This window comes from Candoia aspera, chromosome 15, assembly GCF_035149785.1.
Source record: "Candoia aspera isolate rCanAsp1 chromosome 15, rCanAsp1.hap2, whole genome shotgun sequence".
Taxonomy (NCBI): domain Eukaryota; kingdom Metazoa; phylum Chordata; class Lepidosauria; order Squamata; family Boidae; genus Candoia; species Candoia aspera.
The window spans coordinates 12246441-12269403 of NC_086167.1; the positions used below are offsets into that span (position 1 = coordinate 12246441).

General features: G+C 43.3%; 1 protein-coding gene across 1 annotated transcript in view; it reads left to right on the plus strand.

Annotated features, from left to right (window-relative positions):
- Positions 1 to 5192: 5192 nt before the first annotated feature.
- Positions 5193 to 22963, plus strand: part of GALNT9 (polypeptide N-acetylgalactosaminyltransferase 9) — a 109193-nt gene continuing 91422 nt past the window's right edge. Inside the window, exon 1 of the mRNA XM_063315896.1 lies at positions 5193 to 5740. Coding sequence (XP_063171966.1) covers positions 5500 to 5740 — 241 coding nt within the window. The 5' untranslated portion in view covers positions 5193 to 5499. The remainder of the gene's footprint in view (positions 5741 to 22963) is intronic.

The following is a 22963-nucleotide window of genomic DNA, read 5'->3' on the forward strand; positions in this document are numbered from 1 at the left end:
TTCCAGCAGCCCCAGAGAGATTGGCCATTAGCAAGGCATCCTGGGTAGGGAAATGCAGCACCATCTGCAAGCTGCAGAAAGGTTGGCTTAACTTGGCGAAGAACTTTCAAGTCTTCTCTTTCCAGGACTTGGTTTAAGATCAAAAAGCCACAAGACCTGAATCTCAAAAATCTCATTACCGGTATTGGTTAAGAAGAGCATCAGGCAATAGCACTGTGTGGGCTGCAAGGCAATAACCCTGCGTTTGATTCCTGTGCTGAGAATACTGAATCAGGGCATGACTCAGGTGCCTGCAGGCTGCCTCTTTGCCTGCTGGAATCAGCAATGTAGCTTGAGGGCCTCTCGCCCAGGTGTGATCGTGTGCATCAGAGGAAAGAGGGTTGGGCAGTGTAGTCTCACAAAGAAGTCTTAGGTCTTCCATACTTTGTGGCATCCCCAAATCTAATGGAAGATGCTCCCTTCTCTGTCAGACCCAAGTAATGTGTGAGGGACAGGAAACCTTAAGCAGAAATTATTTCTCTCTCTCTCTCGCTTTTGTTCTCCTCTGGAAAAGCCATTCCCCCCCCCTAATTTTAGTCTCTGTGCCTTGTTCCACGCAACCTTGCCCAAGGGTAGAGCAGGCGTTCCCTCCCCACTCCAATGCATTTATATCTTGCCATTACTGCTATAGTTCCACTCCAGATCCTTTTAGAGAGTTTATGGGGTCTCCCAGACCTTGCAGCCTGTATTTCCACGGGCGAGACAAGTTAGTCATGGTTTTGCAGATCCACTGCCTGAGAGTTGAATGATACAGGTAGTCCTCACGTAATGACCATTCATTTAGTGACAGTTCAGGCTTACTGAAAAAACTGACCTGCAACCGGTGCTCACACGTATGACTGTCACAGCATCCCTGCAGTCATGTGATCATGATTTGGGCACTTGGCAACCGGTTTGCATTTATGGCTGTCACAGCATCCTGTGGTTGTGTGATTGTCATTTTCAACCTTCCCAGCTGGCTTCTGGCAAGCAAAATCAATGGGGAACCATGTGATTTGCTTAACTACCACGATGATTCGCTTAACGACTGCCACGAAAAGGTCATAAAATTGGATTGGATTTGCTTAATGACCGCTTTGCTTAGCAACCAACATTCTGGTCTCAATTGTGGTTGTTAAGTGAGGACTACCTGTACTTTGAAAATCTCACTGTGGTTTGTTTCTTCAGTCTGCAAATAGTACTTTTTCCTCCCCTGTTGAAATGATCAACAAGCCATGGCAGAACCACAGTGGTGGCTAACAGGTGGAAGTTGTCAGACAAAACATTTTGTCGTAAAGGATGGAAAATGCCCTGTCTTTCCACCATCATGCTTTCTGAGCAATGCCACGACAGTTTCACCATCATTTTGCCTTGCAATAAACCATGCCCTAGTTCTCTTTAAAAATCAAGGAGAGCAAATATTGATTGTACTAAAAGTTATGACTTTTCTGGTTCAGCCAAAAAAAAAGCCCCCCCCCCTCCATCAAACCCAAATACAGTTTAGTTCTAAAGTAAATGTGACACTGGCATTAGAGGGAGACTGTGTGGGGAACTACTTTGCCAAGCATTTTAAAATTATTCATCAATATACATGAAGCATCCAACCTTGTTTGAAAGAAGCCATTCTTTTCTGCTGCATTTCCTGTTGAGTGTTATTTATATCCACTCAAGTATTTATCCGTGTCTCTGCAGTATTTAATGATGCCAAAGACACAAATCGCAACTGGGGTCACAGCTGTAAAGTAAAGGCTCTTCTTTGAAACCTCTTCACTGATCTCAGAAAAATTCCCTGGAGCAAATTGGTTCTGGATTAAGGCCCCAGGATTGAAAGCGGAGCCGTGAAGCACGTTTGATGCATTGGGGAGTTGAAAAAAGTGCTCAGGAGATACCCAAAGTTGCTTCTTGTCTTTTTCCAATCTCCCCGCCCCCCGCAAATTCTCCCCAGTGCTGTTAGCGTTACAGTGGAAATCATAGAATTGCTGAGAATCTGAACACTCTTGTCTATTTTTCTACCTCGTCCCTACCTTTCTGATGGAAAACTAGTTACACAACACTGAGCTGTTGTCCGTTATGCGAGCCATTTTCTCTTCTATTTGGGGAAATCTGTAGGTTTTTTGTGGGAAACTTCCTGCAGACAGAAACCTAGAATATCAAGGAGCGCAGGTCAGACCTGTTTTCTACCTGATGAACTACTTGACTCCCATGCAGGGAATTCTTTTAAGAGATGTTTTCAAATACCAAATACCCACCATCAAAACTGCCTTAGATTACAGAAATCTCTCTCATTTACAGCTGCATAAACTCATTGCTATGCACAGGAGCAATCTGTGAGTTTCGCACATTAACAGTAGAGAATCCACATTGCCATGTTCTTACCTAAATCATCACCAGTAGGTGATGCTCTAATATATGAAAAGATTGGAAGCTGAGCTACCCAAGAATGTAAGATAGCTGAGGACTGATGCAGTGTGTTTTCTAACATCAAATGGATCTTTTTCATTGAAATTTTATTCATATGACAGCTGGTTACACCATTACTGTTGTTACCTTGGGGGTGCAAAAGAATTAACACAGAATGTATTGTTGTGCTCATGCTTTGCACAAACATGGTACACAGCAGCTAAAGGTCCATCAGTCACCATGGGAGTGCTCATTGCATCACTTCACAGATTACATTGAACTCTGTTAGTTTTAACAATCCACAATAGTCCATGTCACTTCTGGGGATGGCTAGTTCCTTAGAGTGGCCCTGTTTGGCTTGTGGGTCATAGAGAACTTTTAGCCACTGGGTTCTCATCATATTTATATGTTATTATGTATTAGATCTACTCTATAGTTTTATATGGCTTTTATCTATGTTTTACTGTAAACCGCCCAGAGTCCCTTCTCCAGGAGATGGGCGGTGATAAATCTGATTACTAAATACATAAATTAAATAAATTATGTTAACTGTGGAGTCCTCAGTGCTCTCTGAGCTTGGTGGTTGGCTTGCAGATGTTTCATGACCCAACTAGGCAACATCATCAGTGCTGGTGAGTGTGGGGTTTGCTTCCTGTTTATATACAGTAGCTTTCTCCTTGGTAGGTATCCTAATCGAGGAACTACCAAGGAGAAAACCATGGGTCATGAAACATCTGCAAGGAAACCACCAAGCTCAGAGAGCACCAAGGACTCCACAGTTCAACCCTGAGCTACAGATATTCTCTCCTATTGGAACTGTTTTTTTATGAGTTCATGGAAACATCCGATTCAAGGAGACAAACAATCAAGCAAATAACAATACCCTAATCGAGGAACTACCAAGGAGAAAACCACACCCCACCAACACTGGCAGGGCAAGCGACTGGATATAAACAGGGAGCAAATCCCACACTCACCAGCACTGATGATGTTGCCTAGTTGGGTCATGAAACATCTGCAAGCCAACAGCCAAGCTCAGAGAGCCCCAAGGACTCCACAATTCAACCCTGAGCTACACACATTCTTTTCTATTGGAATTATGTTAGCTACATATCATGGTTTACAAACCACGGTGGGTGGATTCACCTATCAAGCTACATTAAAATTAGGGAAACCACATGATTCCATGGTGGCTCATTGAAATCCCTGAACCTAGCCATTCTCTCTGTACGAATCCATGGCTCTGATAGATGAGATGATTGATCCAGCTGAAAAAAAAAGTCACCTTGCCAGAAGCACATGATCACAGATCCCCCAGTTAAACTGGTAACAGCCATTTTGATGGCTCTCATTTCCTCCTTTTTTTTTTTTTACTGGAGAAAAATGTACAAAGATCTGTGGTGGCCCCAATCAAGGGAGGTTTACCAACCCCCAACTCCATTCTTCCCATCTTTAGGTATGGGCGAAATGTCATAGAGAGACAGAGTTCATACAATTGCCACGTTTTTGCTGGTCTGGTCTAGGATTTCATCTCTCTGCTGACAGCTGCAAGAGAAGGCTAACAGTCCATCTCTTATGATTGACCAGGATGGTTTCCTTAACCCAGAGCAACCCAAGACTTAACTCTGCTGACTGGGTTGTGGTGGTCACATGGCACACTCTCCTTGCTCACTTCCCATTCAGCATATTATGTGAACACAGCCCACATGTACCCAGAGAGCATCATTTGGTAGCAGGGGAAGAAGAGTCTGCTGGAAACAGCAGAACCTCAGGTTTTGGGAAGCTAATGAGAAGGAAAGCAAGCCTAAAGGGTGGGATATGGAATGTATTTGCAAAGGGAAGAGGTGTTTTGATATCCAGGACCAAAGACCTCCAGGGCCAATCAAGCAAGCTTCCTGGATTTTATTAGCAACCAAATTCAACCCAGGAGCTGCAGTCCTAAAACGGTCTTAGCCACCCATATGCCCCTGGGCCTCTCCTCTGCAGAAAGGACTTAGAGACGGTGCGTAGAAGTAACCCACGGGTGAAAGAAGACTACCCTTTGCATGCGCAGAGGCTTGGTGTTTGGACGTTCATGGGTGTCAGAATCATGCTCTGGCACCGGGGAGGAATTGGGTACCTACCTGCCCAGGCGTACGGGAAAAAAAAGCATTTAGAAACAAGCCATGGGAGTGAACAGATGAGCCTGCCGCCCAGCTCTACCTCCCTCTTTGTCTCGCGGGGGTGGGGAGGCGGGACGGAGATCCCACAGCCCGCAGGGGAGCCAGTCCCTCGGCGAGGCCGCGCAAATGCAGGGGAGTTTCCCCTCTTCGCCTTCCCCCCTCCTCCTTCCCCCACCCGACAGACCACGTGACTTCGCCCCTGCGCTGTGCGAGGGGAGCGAGGCAGAAGGGCCAGCAACCGACCCGATTACAACCGCGCACGCAGGCGTGCGAGGACGCGCGCAGGGGAGGCAGGCAGGCAGGCAGGCAGGCAGGCAACCATCGAGCGCGATCGCTCCCCCTTCCCACGTTCGCCGCCGCCGCCGCCCCCCTCCCCACCCCCCCAGCCCCGACCTTTGTACAGCTGTGGGCGCAGCTCTCTCACCTGCTCTCCCTCCGCTGGCCGCTGCCCAAGCCGGCTGGCCTGCCTCGGCGGTCGGCGTGTCCTTCCTTGTAGCTGCCCCCCACCCCGCCCAGGCGCGCCGCACCCCCATCGTGAGCGAAGGGGGTCGGCAGCCTCTCTTCCAGAGCCGCCGAGAGAGAGAGAGAGAGAGAGAGTGACGGGGTGGGGGGGATCCCCTCCGGGCTGACAAAAGGACGCCGGAGGCGAAGAAGGTGACAGCTGCCGCTTGGATCGCCGTGGTGCTGAAACGGACAGCTCCTTGGCGCCGGCTCTGCCTTGACTCGCTTTCGGCTGGTCCCTTCCTCTTCCGCATCCTGAAGTCGAGGGAAGGGATTTCTCAAGACTTCCTTCTGCCCCACCCCCGCGGCTCCCCCAGTCCTTCCCTCCACCATCCGCGGGCAGGGACGGCTTGCCTTCGATGCTGCCGCAGCTCCGAGAGCTGCCATGCCTTGACGCCCTCCTGACCCAGCAGCTTCCATGGCGGTGGCAAGGAAAATCAAAACTTTGTTGACGGTGAACATCTTGGTCTTCGTGGGCATCATCCTCTTCTCGGTCTACTGCAGGATCCAGGACCGCTCCCAGGAGCTAGTGCAGATCGTCCAGAGCGCTGACCGACGGATGAGGGGACGGAATGCCAAGGTGGGCGCCCTGCTGGACAGGGAGGCCATCCTGCAACGGTTGGACCATCTGGAGGAGGTGGTTTACAACCAACTCAATGGTGAGGAAGCGAGTAACGTGAGTGGGGTTGGCAGAGCTGTTGGAAATTTGGGGGAGGGAATATTAGGTTGCTGAATAGTGCCACCTGATATCCAGCTAAGGGTATGGGTATGTGAGTAAGACGCAGGGTTGTCATACACTGCTTAGACCTCGTGGAGTTTTCTACAGCTTGGACAAACTGTAGTGCCCCCTATCCAGTCACTGGCTTTACTAAGAGGGAGCAAAACTGGACTAAAACGTGGGACTTTCAGACCCATATTCTCTCTGGACACTATTCTGGAATTCAAAGTTGAGGTGGTGCCAGAGGGGTTGCTGAACTTTTAACGCCAAGAGGAAGTTGGCGCTGATGCAATACTTCAGCTTACTGCCGATTATTTTTAAGTGCACCCGAGAACAATCTGGATGAACGTTTACCAACAAAACTCATACTGTACGTAGCTGATAGCAAGCTATAAATACGGGTCAGCAGCAGGTTTATTTTATAATCTCCATTTGTCCCAAGGAGACTTTCATTCAATCTGACCAGAGGACTAGAGTTTCAATTCTAAAGTCTGTGGTCAGCTCTTCCCATGCTACCGGGACATGTCTCTGGTGGCCTCACACGGTGACCTGTAACTTCTCTGCCTTCATTTCCTCTTTGTAAAGTGGATCTGTGTGTGTAAATGTGCCCCCCCCCCCGGTTTCTTATTGCATGGACTCTGTACAGCTGGGTGAACTGAATGTGCAGAATTGAGAGCAGTGGTGGTGGCGGCGGCATGTATGGGGAAGGAAAGATACTGAGATCCCGTACTCAGTTGTGGAGAAAGACGGCCTTATGCCAGTGATAAGGACACCTTCTGTTGGCGGTGGAAGATACAACAAGGGAAAGGATGGGCCCATTTGATTTGGGTGTGGTCTTGCCTGTATCATCCAGGCTCATAAGTTTGGTTGGTAGTGAAAGAAAAGTAGAAGACGGGAGGTTTCATATTGGGACAATGATGGGCTTGATTGAGGAGCTTTGTCTTGATGCAATGGGAAAAAGGAGGGGATACAGGTTTTGGCTTCCTTCAAGCTGACTCTATGCCAGCAGCTACTTGGTGTTTACAGTTCTTGGGCCAACCCCATAGAAAACCCGCCTGTTGGAAGCACTGGAGCAGGAATCCTTTGCGGCAACTCCTTTGCGTGTCTTAGTTCTGTAGTTTGATGCTACGAGATGAACAGAGTTGGGTGTGAGAAAAGCTGGCCATCATTAAAAAGTTGTGGATGATTGCAAAAACCATGGTGGTCAGGAGCAAGTGGAAGTTTGACCCAAGTTGCTTGAACGGAGGCCCAGTGAACCAGAAGGAGGAACTACTTGGTGCTGAAGCCGCCCTCTTTAATGACTAACCGTGTGTGTGAAAAGCAGAGTATGGTGTGTCCTTTCTGTTGTGTCCCCAAAGCTAAATGCACTGTGAAGCATTTTCCAAATTTTAAAACCTGATTAACAGGAGCAGGATAGACTGCTATGTCGGAAGTAAAAACTACCCTCTTTTCTGCTATTCTTCAACAGCCCATTCCTCTAACTTATTAGCTACCATTATTCTCCCTAGTTCTCATGAACAAGGGCAAATATAAGTTTTTCCAGTTTCTCATTCTCTCTGTCATCCCTCTTCCTTCCACTGCTTTGGGGGTGGGGGTGGGGGGTGGATGTTTAATAAAATCAATTTGATGTATATAAATGGGATTGTGTTTACTGCTTGGTTTAAATCAAGCTGACACAACCAGATTATGTTGGTCCTAATCTTTCTGAAGAAAGTGGCCGGTATCTGACAGGAGCGTTTGACTTTACAGTTAAATATAAAAGCCTGTGCCGTGTGGTACTCTAGTGATGGTTTGCAAAAGTTTGAGAGGGGTTTTTAAGACAAGGGGTCTTATTTCAGGTTTAGTGGCTCTTAAACCAGTGTAGGCATGTGTAAAGTGCACTGATTTAAATCATAATCGTGAGCATTCAGTGCTGCTGATTTTACTGTTTTTGTTGGACATAAAATGAAGGAAAATTTAAAATAGATCATAGTCACAATGGATAAGTTGCCCCCCTAATATTTCTGTGGATGCAATGCTTGCAGGTTGATGTATCTTGCCATTTGGTTGCTAGCATGCCCCCGGCCCTGTTTGATCAACCCACAGAATCAGTGTATTTAATTGGGTTGCAAGGAAGGTTTGGTGGTTTTTAAATTATGGGTATGGCTCTCCAGTGAGCTGCAAGACATCTATGAGGAAAGAGCGTTATCAATGGGAGGCTTAAGAAAGTTTGATGGCTAGTTGTTCTGTCCTTTCTGCAGCTTCCTTGCGGTGCACTTTGCGTGTGAAGGAAAGAACCCATTTACCTCTTTTTCATCTAGACCAGGGGTCTGCAACCTCTGGCCCTTGACCCCTCCAAAGGGGGGAAAAATGGGCTGAAACATTTCAGCCATGCTCCTTTTAATAAGAACACTGCATCACTAGGGATGCCTTTCTGCGTCCCTTCAGAAGATCAAAGCATTTGATCTTCTGAAGGGATCTGTCCTAACAACCAGGAAACACGCTGAGACAAGGAACTGGTCTCTAATGCTTTATTGCTAGTACATAACAGGAATCCTAACAAACTGAAGAAGCGTGGGAAAAACCCAGCCATATAAACCCCAAAGGTTAAGGCGGTCCCGATCTGTGTCTCTTTGAATGGCTACCCAATTCCTCAGTGCTACGCACGCGCTTAACAGTCTGGATGGGAGCCCCCTGCTCGCCATCCTTACTCATGACAGGATCTGTTACACTGACCTATTACACTCACAGACTGATAAGCACTCTCAGCCATCTAGATTCCATTCCATTTTATTTCTAGGGTATTTATTGTCTTTGCAACTGCTTTTGATTTTAATTTCATTTTTATTGTAAAACTGGGAGGGAGATGGGTGGTGATGAAGTTTGATAAATAAATAAAATAAATAAATAAAATTGGAATTAGGGCCTTCAGCCCCTAAAATGTTGCCCACCCCAATCTAGGCGTTGAACAGGGAGTGTACAGTATTTCTGGTGTTCATTGTCTCTAGTTCCTATTCTCTCTGGCTTATTCTCTAGTTACAGAGGCTGGAAGTTGAATTCTTACATTTGGAGAGCCATATGTTACTCAACTTGGGCCTACACCTCGCACATTCCGGGAGAGTTGTTTGCGAGTGTTTACATGCAAACTGTTCCAATATACAAGCATGGCAATAATGTGCCATTTTGAAAGTCAACAGTTTCTCTGGTGTGAAAATGATAGGCATGAATAATTAGCAGGTGCTAGTTGGAGATTTAGCCCATAATGTAGCACTCCGGTCAGTAAAAAGAAGTGGAGAGGATGTATTGTGTAAACCCTATTGCACTAATCAAATTAGATCTGTTGGTTCTTCCTATTTTGAGGGACTCTGTGTTTTAAAGCAAAGCACTATAGAAGAACACTAAGTTTTTCATGCATTCATGAAGGATAGGATTGCAAATTGAAATCAGGGGTTTGTGATCTCTTTCCTGCTGTGTCTCTTTGTTGAAAGACTTGCACGCAAATCTATTTGGTTTCTTTGTCAAAAGGTTTGCATGCAGAGAAAAAACACAGTGGATAACGTTTTCATGTGGCCATTGCCTCCGAAGATCCTGAGTATTTTTTTAAAGGTGCAAAACTGATTCAAGATGGACAGATACGTCAATGATTATTAGCTATAGTTGTTAGCCAAATGTCCATATGTAGGACCAACATATCCCGGAATATTTTATGCTTTGGAGAAAACTATGGGGTTTCATGTAAGTGTCCCTTCCCACTTCCATAAATGTCTGATCCTTGATTAAATTGTCCATGAACATCTATTGTGTCTTCTTCTGAATAGCCCCTTCTTGGTGTAGAACAAGAAAACTGTTGTTAGAAACAAATCATAGCCAGGCATTTCTTAGGGCATGCTACTGAGATTCAATAATTTGCCAACAGGTTCAACTTTTCCCATACTGGCAAATATATATATGTTTTTATCTTGCTGGCAGGTGATTTTTTTTTTTAGCTGAGGGACCTTTGATCTACATTTCCTTCCTCTGCTAAACTTGATTCTAATGTTCATGCCATTATTTTATTTTGCATATGGGTTCCTTCGGCTTTTAATTGTTGTGAGCTAGCCTGAGCAATGGGACCGGGTTGGAATGGAAAGGCAAGGGAAACAAAAATAAGACACTTAAACTATGTTTGTTAACCACAGGCAACTATTTTATTGTTGGGAAATTTAAATTCCACTTCATACTTTGACACAGATTCACTGAACAGCCTTGAGGCAAGTTGCTAATTCTTAACTTAATTCGTTCAATGAGGAATGAATGAGGGAAAAGCTGTAAAAGATTCCCCAGCAGCTGAAAGAACTATACATAAACCAGAATACAAATGCCCCCAAGATCTTTCCTCTCTTCTCTAATTTATTTCCCCCTCCACTTCCAACATATTAAAAAAAAAGTTTTAGGATAAACAAAGTAGACTATTTTTCTCTGTGTACACCTGTCTCTGATGGAAACAGGTTTGATTTATATTGTTTGGATGTAATTTGCAGGAAAGATGGAGATTGGATGGAAATGTCTAGTCTATACCCTGCAGGAAAAGTTGGTCTGTTTGGCACATTGCCTCTATGCACCTAAGTTTTCACACTTCTGTCTACCCATTCTTAATTTCTGGTTCTGTGGGAACTTGATGATCCTCCTCCTCCTTGTTCTGTCTCATCCTAACTCTTTCCAAGCATGGAGGCAGTAAAAACAAAAAAGGAGGTTGCTGAGATTCCATAAGATTCTTTTTGCATACAGGTAGTCCTTGCTTAACAACCACAATTGGGCCTGGAATTTTGCTTGCTAAGTGAAGTCATTAAGCGAATTCAATTTTACAACCTTTTTTGCCAATGGTCATTAAGCGAATCACCATGGGCATTAAGCAAACCATGTAGTCATTAAGCAAATCACATGGTTCCCCATTGATTTTGCTTGCCAGAAGGTCGAACGCGGCGATCACATGACATGGGACACGGCAATGGTCATAAATGCAAACCAGCTGCCAAGCACCCAAATTATGATCACGTGACTGCGGGGACGCTGCGACAGTCTTAAGTGTGAGAACTGGTCGTAAGTTGTTTTTTAAAACACTGTTGTAAGTTTGAACCCTCACTAAAGGAACGGTTGTGAAGTGAGGACTACCTGTAATTATGCAGGCTGGGCCTAGAGAGGTCCCGCTCTGGAAAAGATGCAATGCAATGAGGTCTTCTAAACCCAGTAGGATTTACTTCTGCATAAAGATGGGACGCGGTGGCGCTGCGGGTTAAACCGCTGAGCTGCCGATCGGAAGGTCGGCGGTTCGAAACCGCGCGGCGGGGTGAGCTCCCGTTGCTCGTCCCAGCTCCTGCTCACCTAGCAGTTCGAAAACATGCAAATGTGAGTAGATCAATAGGTACCGCTCCGGCGGGAAGGTAACGGCGTTCCGTGAGTCATGCTGGCCACATGACCCGGAAGTGTCTATGACAACGCCGGCTCCAAGGCTTAGAAACGGAGATGAGCAGCGCCCCCTAGAGTCGGACTCGACTGGACTTTACGTCAAGGGAAACCTTTACCTTTTTAAAGATGAGAAACAGGCATAGGCAACTGGGGAGCTGCTTGCACTCCAGCCCCATTTTGTGACTCCCAAGCAACTTCCACATTGCACTGCTGAGATCAGAGGCAGAATTGCTGGTTGGCTGGTTAGTTAGTTTACGACAGTAATGGATCCATTGTTGGATGGTTGCATCTCGTGCGGTTTGATACACCAGTTTTGCACCTCCAGCCCTCTCCCCCACAGTTGTTTTTCCCAGTGATAATCATGATATCCCACAGCACCATTCTGGGGGCTCAAAAAATTTAGCTTGCGCATAAAACGATGTCCAACCCTCCTGTAAAAGTTTGTGCAGTCAAGCTGCTCACTAATCTGGAAATAACTCCCCCTCAGCACAGTGAGATTTACTCTTGAGTAAATCTGCACAATATTGCACCGTGCATGCCTTGAGTAACATATGTTGCCTGTAGAACGTAAAATGTTCTGGTATAGAATGTTGAAATGTACTATACTTACCCAAATGCGAGCCAGGCTTTTTTGCTGGAGACAAGTATGAAAAAAAAGAGGCCTATCTCTTGACTAGCACCATCTGCCTAGGCTGATTCGGTGCCTCAAACAATGGTTGCCAGTGATTGATCTTTCGTCTGTCACATTCCTGGAATATTCATCTTTCAAAAAGCTTCTAAGATGTGTAGTTGGTGCCTGGCTGCTGCCATGAACATGATAGGCTGAATGGCAAAAAAGTAGGTTATTGATTTGTATGAACGGATCCATGTAAATTAGCTGATCTTTGCCTTTTTCTTTTTAAACCCTGCCTGAATTTTGCACAACAGCTCTTTCTGGCATATTTCATCAACCTGCACCTCTGTATTTCTTAATGTGCTGCTTTTGCCCTTTAATGGAGAGGGAGAGTTGAGCTGACCACTTTGGGACTCTCAAAGCAACAAGAAGATCATTTTACTGCAGCTCACAGTAGACTTGGACCTTTGGGAGCAATGCTGTTTTAACTCTGCTTATTTATTTTATTCAGACAACATTCCTTCAATGCATGCACTCAACCAGAGGCCAGGCAGCAGGATCATAACAGATCCCCTAGTTTCTTCCAGTTTCATCAGGGCTAGACACATAAGCTCTGGGGGCAAAGAGACACAGATGCCATAGCTGGGAGCTAAGGATGTGGTGTGCCGGTCTCTTCATAAATTGGATGCTTTCCTGGAAGTGGTTCACTTGAATACATTTTACACATTGTATTTCCTCCAATGTCTGCAGTCAGAGTCAATAAGGGAGAGAGAGAGAGATCTATAAAGATATGTCTGCTTCTTGGGAGAAATTCTATAATGAATCTAGGCCAAGTAGAAAAGCATAGAGGCATCTCATTGTCAACAAACATATAAATAGTCAAGGCCGTGGTCTTCACAGTTGTAACATATGGCTGGACCATCCAAAAGGCTGAACAAAGAAAAATCAATGCCTTTGAAATGCAGCATTGGGGAAAGCTGTTGAGAAGACCTTGGGCCATGAGAAGGACAACTCATTCAATTCCAAATGAAGTAAAATTAGACTGCTCACTGAAAACACAAATAACAAAGCTAAAGTTTAAATATTTTGGACCCATATTGCCAAAGCAAAAGTCTTTGGAGAAGACCCTGATGCTTAGCAAAATAGCAGGCTGTAGAAAAAGAGACTGGCAGGAGAAAAGATGGCTAGATATTATCACTAATATCACAAGCATGGGCTTTAGAAGATTCAGAAAGGTAGTTACTGTCAAATTATCTTGGTAAACTGTTGTCTTCAGATCATGAAGAGTTGGAAGCTACTGAATGATTGAATAACAACCAAATATGCAGATCTTAATTATGACAAGTTCCATGATTAGCAATTGGGGCAATTTAATCTTAAATAGAACAGCAATGGCTGCTCCTTTGTTTGCTCCAGAAAACTGTAGGAATTCCACCAGGTTACTATAAATTCACAATGAATTAACAGTATGCTCATAAATGATAACTCTCAAGTTATTTTATCCTCCAGGAGTAAAGAGTAGTTTTTATAACTTCCTACTTTCCTGCTTTTCGGAGGTTACTATGATCGCAAGAAGTTAGCCACAGAAAGATGGAGGATTAATACCTTGGGCAATAAGAAGTACAGTGAGAAGAGACTTTCAAAATCAAACAAAAAAAAAAGAGAAAGAAAGATATTTCAGTCAACAAGTAGAGGAAAATAATAACAAAAAGGAGAGCGAAAATCTGGTTTAAATATCAAGAAGACAAAGGTAATGTCAATCAGTAGCTTAGTGAACTCACAGCTTCAACAAATAAGTGAAGGTGGTAGCTAGTTTTGTTTTCTTGGGCTGAAGAACAGATGATAGTAGTGTGCTAGGGTCCTCCTAAACTGGGAAAAACAAGGCTTCCAAAGAAATACGAAACTTTCAAAGAGGTCACCAAAGCTACTTTTGGGTCACTGGCAAATGTTTAACCACACCAACTTCTAGAGTAGCTTCTAGCTTGTGTGGTAGGTTTCTCATATAGACATCCTCAATAAGCATGAAGAAAAGGCGACTCATAGTTAGGTGTGACCTGGCCATAGTTATACCTGCAGTCCAATGCATGCGCATTTAGCCAGAAATAAGTCCTACTGAGTTCAACAGGACTTAATCTCTTCTCTAATGAGTTCACATCTAACTGTAGGCTAAACTGACTAGATTTCCCCTACAGATTTTTGCATCTAACAGCATAGACAATAATTTAACATGAAGAGTTAGAGGTGGAAAAAAAAAGGTTTCATCTCTCCACCGTGTGCACATCCCTTTTATGCCAAAAACAATTCGGCGGGTCAGCTTCTAATGTTACTGTAATTGCTTTTCCCCCTTTTATTTTTTTTCCAGTCGTCTCTTCCAGTAATACACAACAATCAATATGGCATGTAATTAGATTTCATTCAATCTGATAAAGATGAAGAGAGTTTTCATCTTCTTATTATGCATATGCTTTGCACGTTGTCCTACCCGTGGCTTTCTTATTAGACCTCATTGGCCTATTAAGGGTGGCAGGCATTCAAAGAATAACTTTTTGAAAATGCTGGCAGATTATCGTTCTCGCACATCATAATAATTTGATTGTGTTCTCTTTGAGAAGATTAAATACAGCAGTAATTTTAGGTTTGATGAATGAATTCTATTCCTAAGTGACAGTCTTGCTGCATGGAAATAAGAAAAGGTGGGGTGCATTCATCTGAGACCACCAGGTGTGCATTTTATAGAATTCCACTGGCTCTACTTAGCTGAAAGGAAGAGAGAAAAAAGAGGAGGGCAAAGTGTATTTTGTGGACAGAAGGCCCAAAATATATTTTAGCACCTCCACTTAGCAAGACTGGGGCCCTGTAAAGAAGCGTAGCTTGTCATGGCCCTGACCCTGGAGTGATTGCCCTCAATCTGGATGACCTCCAAAAGAGTGGACTTCAACTTCCAGAATTCCACAACCAGTATTGCCATTGCTGAGAATTGAGGAAGTCGAGGCCCACACATCTGGAGGGCAAGCAGTTTGGAGAAAGCTCCTCTGAATCTCACACAGCGTGAACAAGGATTCAGGTGAAGTCCAAGGTGTTATTCCAAGGTAGACCTTTCAAAGGGTCTCTCCTTCAAATTTAGCAGACAAGTTCCTAACTAGAGGACCAGTTTTTCCTCATAAAAGCAAAATCAGGCAGGGACACATCAAAGTGTAGAACTCACTTTGCCTTGTCTTGCCTTCAACTGCCCTCTATAAGCTGTAACTCCTCGCTCCCTATAGAATTATGGGCTGTTTTCACATGATACCTTTCCCATGACTAACTGAACCATGGATTAATCAGGTAACCCAATGGTTTGTACAACACACCAGACTAAAAATTAACCACAGATTGGGTTCACACAAGATGCAAGGCTAAAATGTGGTTGGCTAGTCCGTGTTTCAACATGTCCTCTGAACGTGGCAACTACAAGGGAACAAAATGGTACATCTGTCCTGGCCAGCCTTTCTCAACTATTTAACCCTGGAGGAACCCCTGAAATATTTTTCAGGCCTTGGGAAACCCCTGAACATTCAGGCTCAAATATAGGCCAGAAGTTACAAAATTATTATATTCGTTTCCTGGGTAGGCCTGTCTATGTGCACAAACCGTGTTCTTAAATGAAAAATAAAGACTGAAACTTATGTCTTTAATGTGAAGTTGCCCAAATTTGAAATAATTTTTTAAATAAATCGTGATCTCCCAGGGAACCCCTAGTGATCTCTCGTGGAACCCTAGGGCGCCAGGGAACCCTGGTCCAGGCTCTCTGGTTGCTCTCCAAGGTCCTGATCTGGCTGCTGAAATTTGTAAGCCTGGTGACTTAATGTTTTAAGGGTCTCCTGGATTGACAGTATCTATTACATATATTAGGGCCTCAGCAGTGCAGCTGGAATTCACCTTGATGGAGAGGTTTGTGCAGTGGAAGTGGACATTTTTCCTTGTTGAGAGAAAAAGAGATATAATTTTGCCCTGACAAAGCACTTTACATCACTGCTCAACCTCAACTAGCCATTTGAACCACAGAAGAAGCATAGAAGCTGTTTCCAAAGTTTCTGGTAGCTGATTGGAACTCTTCCACCTACCGGAATTGCTGGGAGAGACTAAGTGACACACAACCACAAAGAAAATTGAATCAGTCTAAATTGAGGGAGCTTAATGGGAGCAAGAAGCCAACATTTGCTAATTTCCCTTTTCCCCAGCCCTCTCCCAAAAGATGACTCCACCAACTTCCCAGTGGACAGACCAAATAAAGGTCACCATCTATACATGCAAATATCCATACATGTTCATTTTCCCCAGTTTTTGCAAGCTGTTTTGAACAAATTTATAAAAAAAATACTTGGAGTGGCTCTTTGCTGGTTTAGCAATGAAATACAGTGCTTAAAGGCAGCTTTTGGACACCTTGTGAAAGCTAGTAGAACAGGGGAGAGAAACCCATTCTTCAGTGTGAATTCTAGTTGGTTTTTGTTTTTTCTGTGTGCATGTATGTGTTTAATTGCAGATTTCAGTTTAAATGGGATGAGAGAAATTGAGTAACTAACATGCAGAAATGAAATGGACCAGATGTAGACTAATCTGTATATTTATTACCCATGATAAAGCTCAGAAAATGATTTCCCAGTGTAATTTACCTCTGGGTGATGGAAGCGCACACCTGCAGTCAACCTTTTTGCCTTGACTAAACCTGCTTTGTAGTTGTGACAGTTGTATTCCCCATTAACACTGAACAACTTATTTTCTAAAGCACAACAGAGCAGAGGTAAGCAATAGGTCTGTTAAATCAGGCAAGATCTGATTCAAATAATTGGTTTGATCTAGGTGTGCAACCAAACTTGATTTGGACTTGCCAATCAGTTTAGAAAATTGATCCGATTTGGATATCCAAAGGAAATTATTAAACTGATTTGAATAAGACTTCCAAATGGGTTAACAAAAGTGTTTTTTGTCCATGCACAGATGTGTCCAAATTATCCAAATTTATCCAGAAATATCTGATTTGATTCAGTCTGACCTTCTGATTTGACTCAGAAGCCGGATTTGATTCAAATATTCAACCGTAATATAACTTTATATAACTTTACTGATTAGTCAATTGACTTTATCAAAAAAAGGAGGAGGAAGGAGTATTAGGTATGTTTGCTGCCTTGAGTTATTTATAAAAATAATAAAGGTGGCATAAAAATTAAAAAAACAATAACTTTATATTCCTTCCTTTTACTTCTAACAATCTTAATCTTTAGCTCATTCAAATACTGTTGTAAGATTTGATGTCTCTTCATTTCTTCTTTGTCCCCTCACACAGAGTTCCTCAAGGTTTGAACAAGCCTCTTTTGTAAATCCAGTAGGAAAAAATTACCCAGGTCACTCTCTTGGTTTGTAATTTGCATTTCCCATTTAAATTTTAAAGCCTCAGCCAACTTCTTTTGTAGATCCAATGAAACATCCCTGTCTAAGTCATTCTCTTGGCCTGTCAGTTGTGAATCCACTTTCTCTATCTTGTCAGTTAAAGTTTGTTCTACATGTGTCATTTATTCAATAACACCTTTTGAACATAGTCTATCCATAGAAGCAGACATCATTACTGACATTGTTGATATTGTGGCTACTATTTTCTAATTCCATTCTTCAAAAGCCTCCTTCAGTATTTTTATTGTCATAACATTTTGTATCATCTTACAGGCCTGTTCACCTTTCCTCTACCTAAAATCTTTAGTCCCTTCTAGTGCCAGTTTTTGAAATCATGATATTGCTTATCTGTGTTGTGTCTTGTAAAAACCAAAACAGCATCTATTTCCCATGAGGAGCTGTTTGTACTTTATAATTAACTGCAAAACCTTATTGTACAAGTTTCAATTTTCCAATTTTATCTGGACCCTGAGTCCATTTCTAACTTCCTGAGATCAAAATCCTATTTAGCTTTTTGCTGTTTATTTCAGATTCTTACATTCTTAAATTTATGATTAAGGTTTTCTTTCATTCGGGATTGAAGGCAGACTCACCCAGCATTTTCCAACTTGTCATTCCAAAGGTCTCTAATAGCTTAGAAGTAGTTGATGAGCAATTTCCAAAAGTGATTAAAAGGTGAGTTTTGTGAACTTTAAAAGTTTCTACCATGGTTGCGAGCAAGATGGCTATTCCTGTCATCTCCTGGTGCCGAAACCTGCAAAAAATTTATAGTATTGCTTAACCAGCATTGATGCACTTAACAGGAACTCATGCACATTGTGTTATTGTAGGCTGTAGGAATCTGCATGAAGCACACTCTGTTTTGCAGTGTTTTACCAATGCATGCATAGTAAAACACTGCACAAAAGCATCTGGATGCTGTCATGTATGTATGTGGACGTATTTTCTTGACTTTCACCATCCCTTGGTAAGAATGAATAACATTACTACAGCAACTGAAAATACTAGAAGCTGGAGCTGCATTTTGGCATGAGAAGGAACATTGGAAGTATCCCTGCCTGTTACTGAAGGTTGAATTCTTGTTTGCCAAGATGATTTATTTTGACTAACTCATCCGTATCTCTCGGTTTTTTTGGGAATGAAACCAGGAACCGTTGTGCCTTCCCAGATTTAATTGGTTGAAAGAAGAGACAATTCTGTTCCTTTCTGCCTCTGAAAGCCACCTGGCACTCTTTGGTCTCATCAAAAAGTACTTGCTAACATTTTGTTCTGAACCAAAGTGTATTTATAGAAGAGCCTGCATGTGTGTATGTTTTTTTAACCCTCCTTTTTCTGCGGAAAGGCTCCTCCATTCTATAAATATGCCTAGATGCAATTTTAATCTGGAGCTGACGGTAAGATCAGTTGGTGGCTGCGTACTGTGAAAGAAATAATGAACAAGTGGCTAAATCTATAAACCAAATTGATCTCCTCCATCTGCACTGAACCTGGAATTTTGTCCATAGGAATCCTTCTCAGAAAAGGAAGACATCATGGGAAAGGTGGCTTAAATTCACAGAATATTTTAGAACTTCCTATTTCAACCTATCCATACTTTTTTACTCCTATCCTGAATAAATACTATCCAAAGACGTACGACGGTGCTGAAAAAAACAGCTTACAACTGGTCCTCTCATGGCTGTCACCCATTCCCCGGTGTCATGGGATCACAATTTGGGCACTTGGCAACCGGTTTGCATTTATGGCCACTGCAGCATCCCGTGGCCACGGGATCACCATTTTCAACCTTCCCGGCCGGCTTCTGGCAAGCAAAATCAATGGGGAATCACACGATTCACTTAACGACCACATGGTTCACTTAATGCCCATGGTGATTCACTTAACCACCACTGCAAAAAAGATTGTAAAATCAGGTCAGATTAGCTTAATGACTGCTTCGCTTAGCAACTGAAATCCCAGTCCCAATTGTGGTCGTTAAGCAAGGACTACCTGTAAAACCTTTATGACTTAGCAGTCATTCTATGCAATAGTCTGAAATTTGCACCCTTGAGCACAGCATTGCCAGTCTTTTATTTAAGTGATCTAAATAATTTTACTTTGTTCTTACACTTAAAGAAATATACAGTCAATCCCATACCCTGGGCATCCATCGCCCCATAGTTCTCTCCGTTTTCTTTTCTGTACGAAAAAGAGCATAAAATGTTGTTGCCTCTTCTTAGACTGTATGATGGCTTTGAGCAAGTTGGTTGGGTTAATTGCTTGTTTTCACTAAGCTCCCTTCTGCTGTTTTGTGTATTTGGCTTGCCGAAAGTCCACACTTCCCTTTTCAAAATGGAGTTCAGTCGTTGCTGTTTGCACCACTCTCAGATGCCTGTGGGGCATTATGCTTTTATAAATAAAGAAGCATTTTTATTATACTAATTCATTTTCCAGCTGGCTCAGTGTTGTGAATGAACTGATGTGTTCTTTCCCAGGGATTAAAAAATAAGGTCAGTTGAGAAGGAATTGCAGAACCCAATTGTAAGGTTATTGTCAGGCCCAGCCCAAGAACGATGAAGAATCAGTCCAGCCAAACTTCAGTTCTTTATTTGTTCACAGCATGTAGACAGAATCTTGCCAGACTGAAGCTACTCTACCTAACCCAAGGGGGAATAACCTGGAAAGGATCCAGGGCAGGCTACTCTGAACCTCTTGGTTTTCTCACCATTGCCTTCTGGACTGTGCCTCCTCTTATCTCTGTTGGAAGTCCTGGCAAATCCAGCATGCCTCATTAGCATGTGACTTAGCATGTAAATTGAGTTGTCGCACAATGCAACTCTGAGGAAGCTGCCGCCACTTCCTCTTTCTCTATTTCCCCTTCTTCCACCCAGGGAGAAGCAAGCATGCTGCTCTGCTCTCCATTCAGCAGGGCCATGTGCTCAGGAGGATTCTGCCCCTTTCTTCCACACAGCTCTTGGCAGCTGTAGGGCTGAGTGTTTAGGGCAAACAAAGTATTTAGAAAGAAAAGAAGAACAAAGGAACTTCATCTTTTCACCAAAGTGGATGTAACAGAAGCAACAATAAAGTCAGTAAGAATTATTTTACTTATCTTAACCTAATATGTCTAAGTGTGTAATTCTTTATGCTTGGGAGGGCTGAATGTGTAAGATCCATAACCTGTATTTCTCTGGCATGCTCACTGAAGCTATTTTAAGATGATAATCTTTTTCTGTGCCAGCTTCTCAACTGTGTTATAAGCTCTGCTCCATTTTAGTGGTTCTAGCAGGCCACTAAATTGGCTTCAGTCTCCTCCACCTCCTTGGAATGTGCTCCCTCTTTCCTGAGAACCAGCAGCATGGCCGAAATCCACCACATCTATCTTCTTGATCTTGAGTAGATTCCAAATTAACCAGCCAAATGTATGGGATGCAAGTACAAACATTTCTAGGTTATCCTGAAAATGTTCGTCAGCAAAGTCATAGAGTGAAGTTAATAATAGAGATGTATGAATTGGTCTTAATCTGTGGTACCCCACTACTATCTGGGTTTAACAACAGATAGAATGTTTATCTGAGGAGCAATGAAAACAAACTCATAACAGAGGTCTGAGGAGAATGCCGTTGGAATGAGTAATCTCCAACTCCTTTCCAATTCAGCAAGTTTTATCCTCTTCTTTTTCCGTGGTGTGCATGATTCCTTCCTTGTTCCATGTTTCATATATATGTGTCTGGCCCTATCGTTAGGTCAAGGGTACCAGTGTCCTTGGTTTGCACATGCTGAGAGGTGAAAACCAGATAGGAGCTTTATGGGCCAGCCCATCTTTCAGGGTGGTGGAAGATATTGTCTTCTTGCCAGGCACTTAGACATGTTTAACTCTCAACTAAGTTCACTGTTGTACATGTAACGGGAAGGGCTGCCATCCTCACCTCACAGCAGCCAAACATCTCCCCAATCCAATTTCCTTCAGTGTACTATAGTCCAAACCGCCTCCTCCTATCGTTCATGTCACTGGTGCGTGCAAGTCAACTCCAGATGGTTGGGCAAAAGGTGATTTTCCCCCCCTCGTTATGATTTCAGAATACTTTGGGGCACGCTGGACTTTATGAAAGTTGGTCTGCTTGCCTATAATGTCCTTGGAAAAACTTGGACAGGTGCCTGTCATTAGATCTTCATGACCATTCCTGCTATAAAAAGCATTTGAAACATACCAAGTGCTTACCTTACTAGCAAATTAATTGATGTGAAAATAATTAAGTAGGCAATTGAGGGGCAGCAACTGCTGCTAATGATTCCAGAGAGGCCCATTTTAACACTGTTGTGGTCCTTTCTTGTGGGTGGCAAGTTCATTTTTAATAGGTAGTGCAGCAAGTTCAGGGGAATTGTAACCACCTTCTGTTTTTTGAAATATAATAATTTCAATCTTTCCCATGGCTTTTGCAGAAACACTGGGCCCTAAGCATTATATGGAAGAGTTGGTAACTGCTACTTTCCCCAAGACGAATCTAGGGGTTTTGTAGTGGCCGTTGTCACAGTTGTGTCTGTTAATGATGGAGAAACTGTGCCTTTGCAGAAGTTGCTAAATGACAACTCCCAGGAGCCACAGCCTTCCTGTGAAATGCTGGGAGTTGTCCCTCTACAGCTGAAGAGCCAAGAGGTCTCTATTTCTGCTGTGTAGGCACCAAGTTGCTCAAATCAGCTGGAGAAGACCATGGTGGTGAATAATTAAAGAGTGGATGAGATGGTCTCTGATGACAAAAAATAGGTTCTTGGATAGCCCCCAGAGATATCCAAGCAAAAGCCCTCTGAAGTGAGAAGAGCTAGGACTGTCTCAGCCAAAGGTCCAGCTTAGGGCATGCTGGTCTCTTTAGACTGAGAACTTTGGTGTAGCCTTGGGTGCAAAGTCCATTGAAGCACTGGCTCCTACTGCTGATCTATGAATTTTACCCATCTGCAAATGCCATGGCAGACTTGAGCACTTCTAGAGATGCCTTAATGGTGATAAATTCATGCATTAGCCTTTTCTCATTGTATAAGAGCTCAGGTGTGAGGAAGGGTATTTGAGCTGCAGCTGGTATATATGCGTGTCTCTGTGTGTGTGTTAATAACCCTTGCAATATGCTTTGATTCTAAAATGCTCAGCTTTGGGGTTGGTGGTTATTTCCTCATCAGCCGACTTGAGGGCAACTTGAGGGCTGGCTTTGCATGCTGATGAAGGCATTGCAAGAGTTGAAAGGAGCCAAGATGTTCTTCTGCAAAGCAGAGAAGATGATGGCGGGGTAAATGGACCAAAATTCTGGACGCGTAGCCTTCATTGATCTACCACCCTCCAGATATATGGGGACTGTTATTCGCAGAAGTCCTCGCCAGCATGGCTAATGTCGAGATGTCGTGGTCCCAGCATGCTGGAAGATCAAGGCTGAGCTGGTGCAAACTAAAACAACTTTCTCTATTCCCTTGAACGGCTTGTTATCTGGCCCCAACAGCCAGGCTTAATAAAGCAATACCCCCTTCCAGCTAATGCCTCACTACCCCTTAGGAGGCAGAATGTGACTTTTAAATCCAGCCACGCAGAATCCAGATGTTTTTTTTTCTGCAGCCTGCCTGAGCAAGCCATCTCCTATCATGCAGTCTTCCCTTGCAATAAATTAAATCACAATCTTAAATTAAAAAAAAAAAAGAACAACTAAATCTACAAGAATGAAGAATAGTAAGAAGCATGTC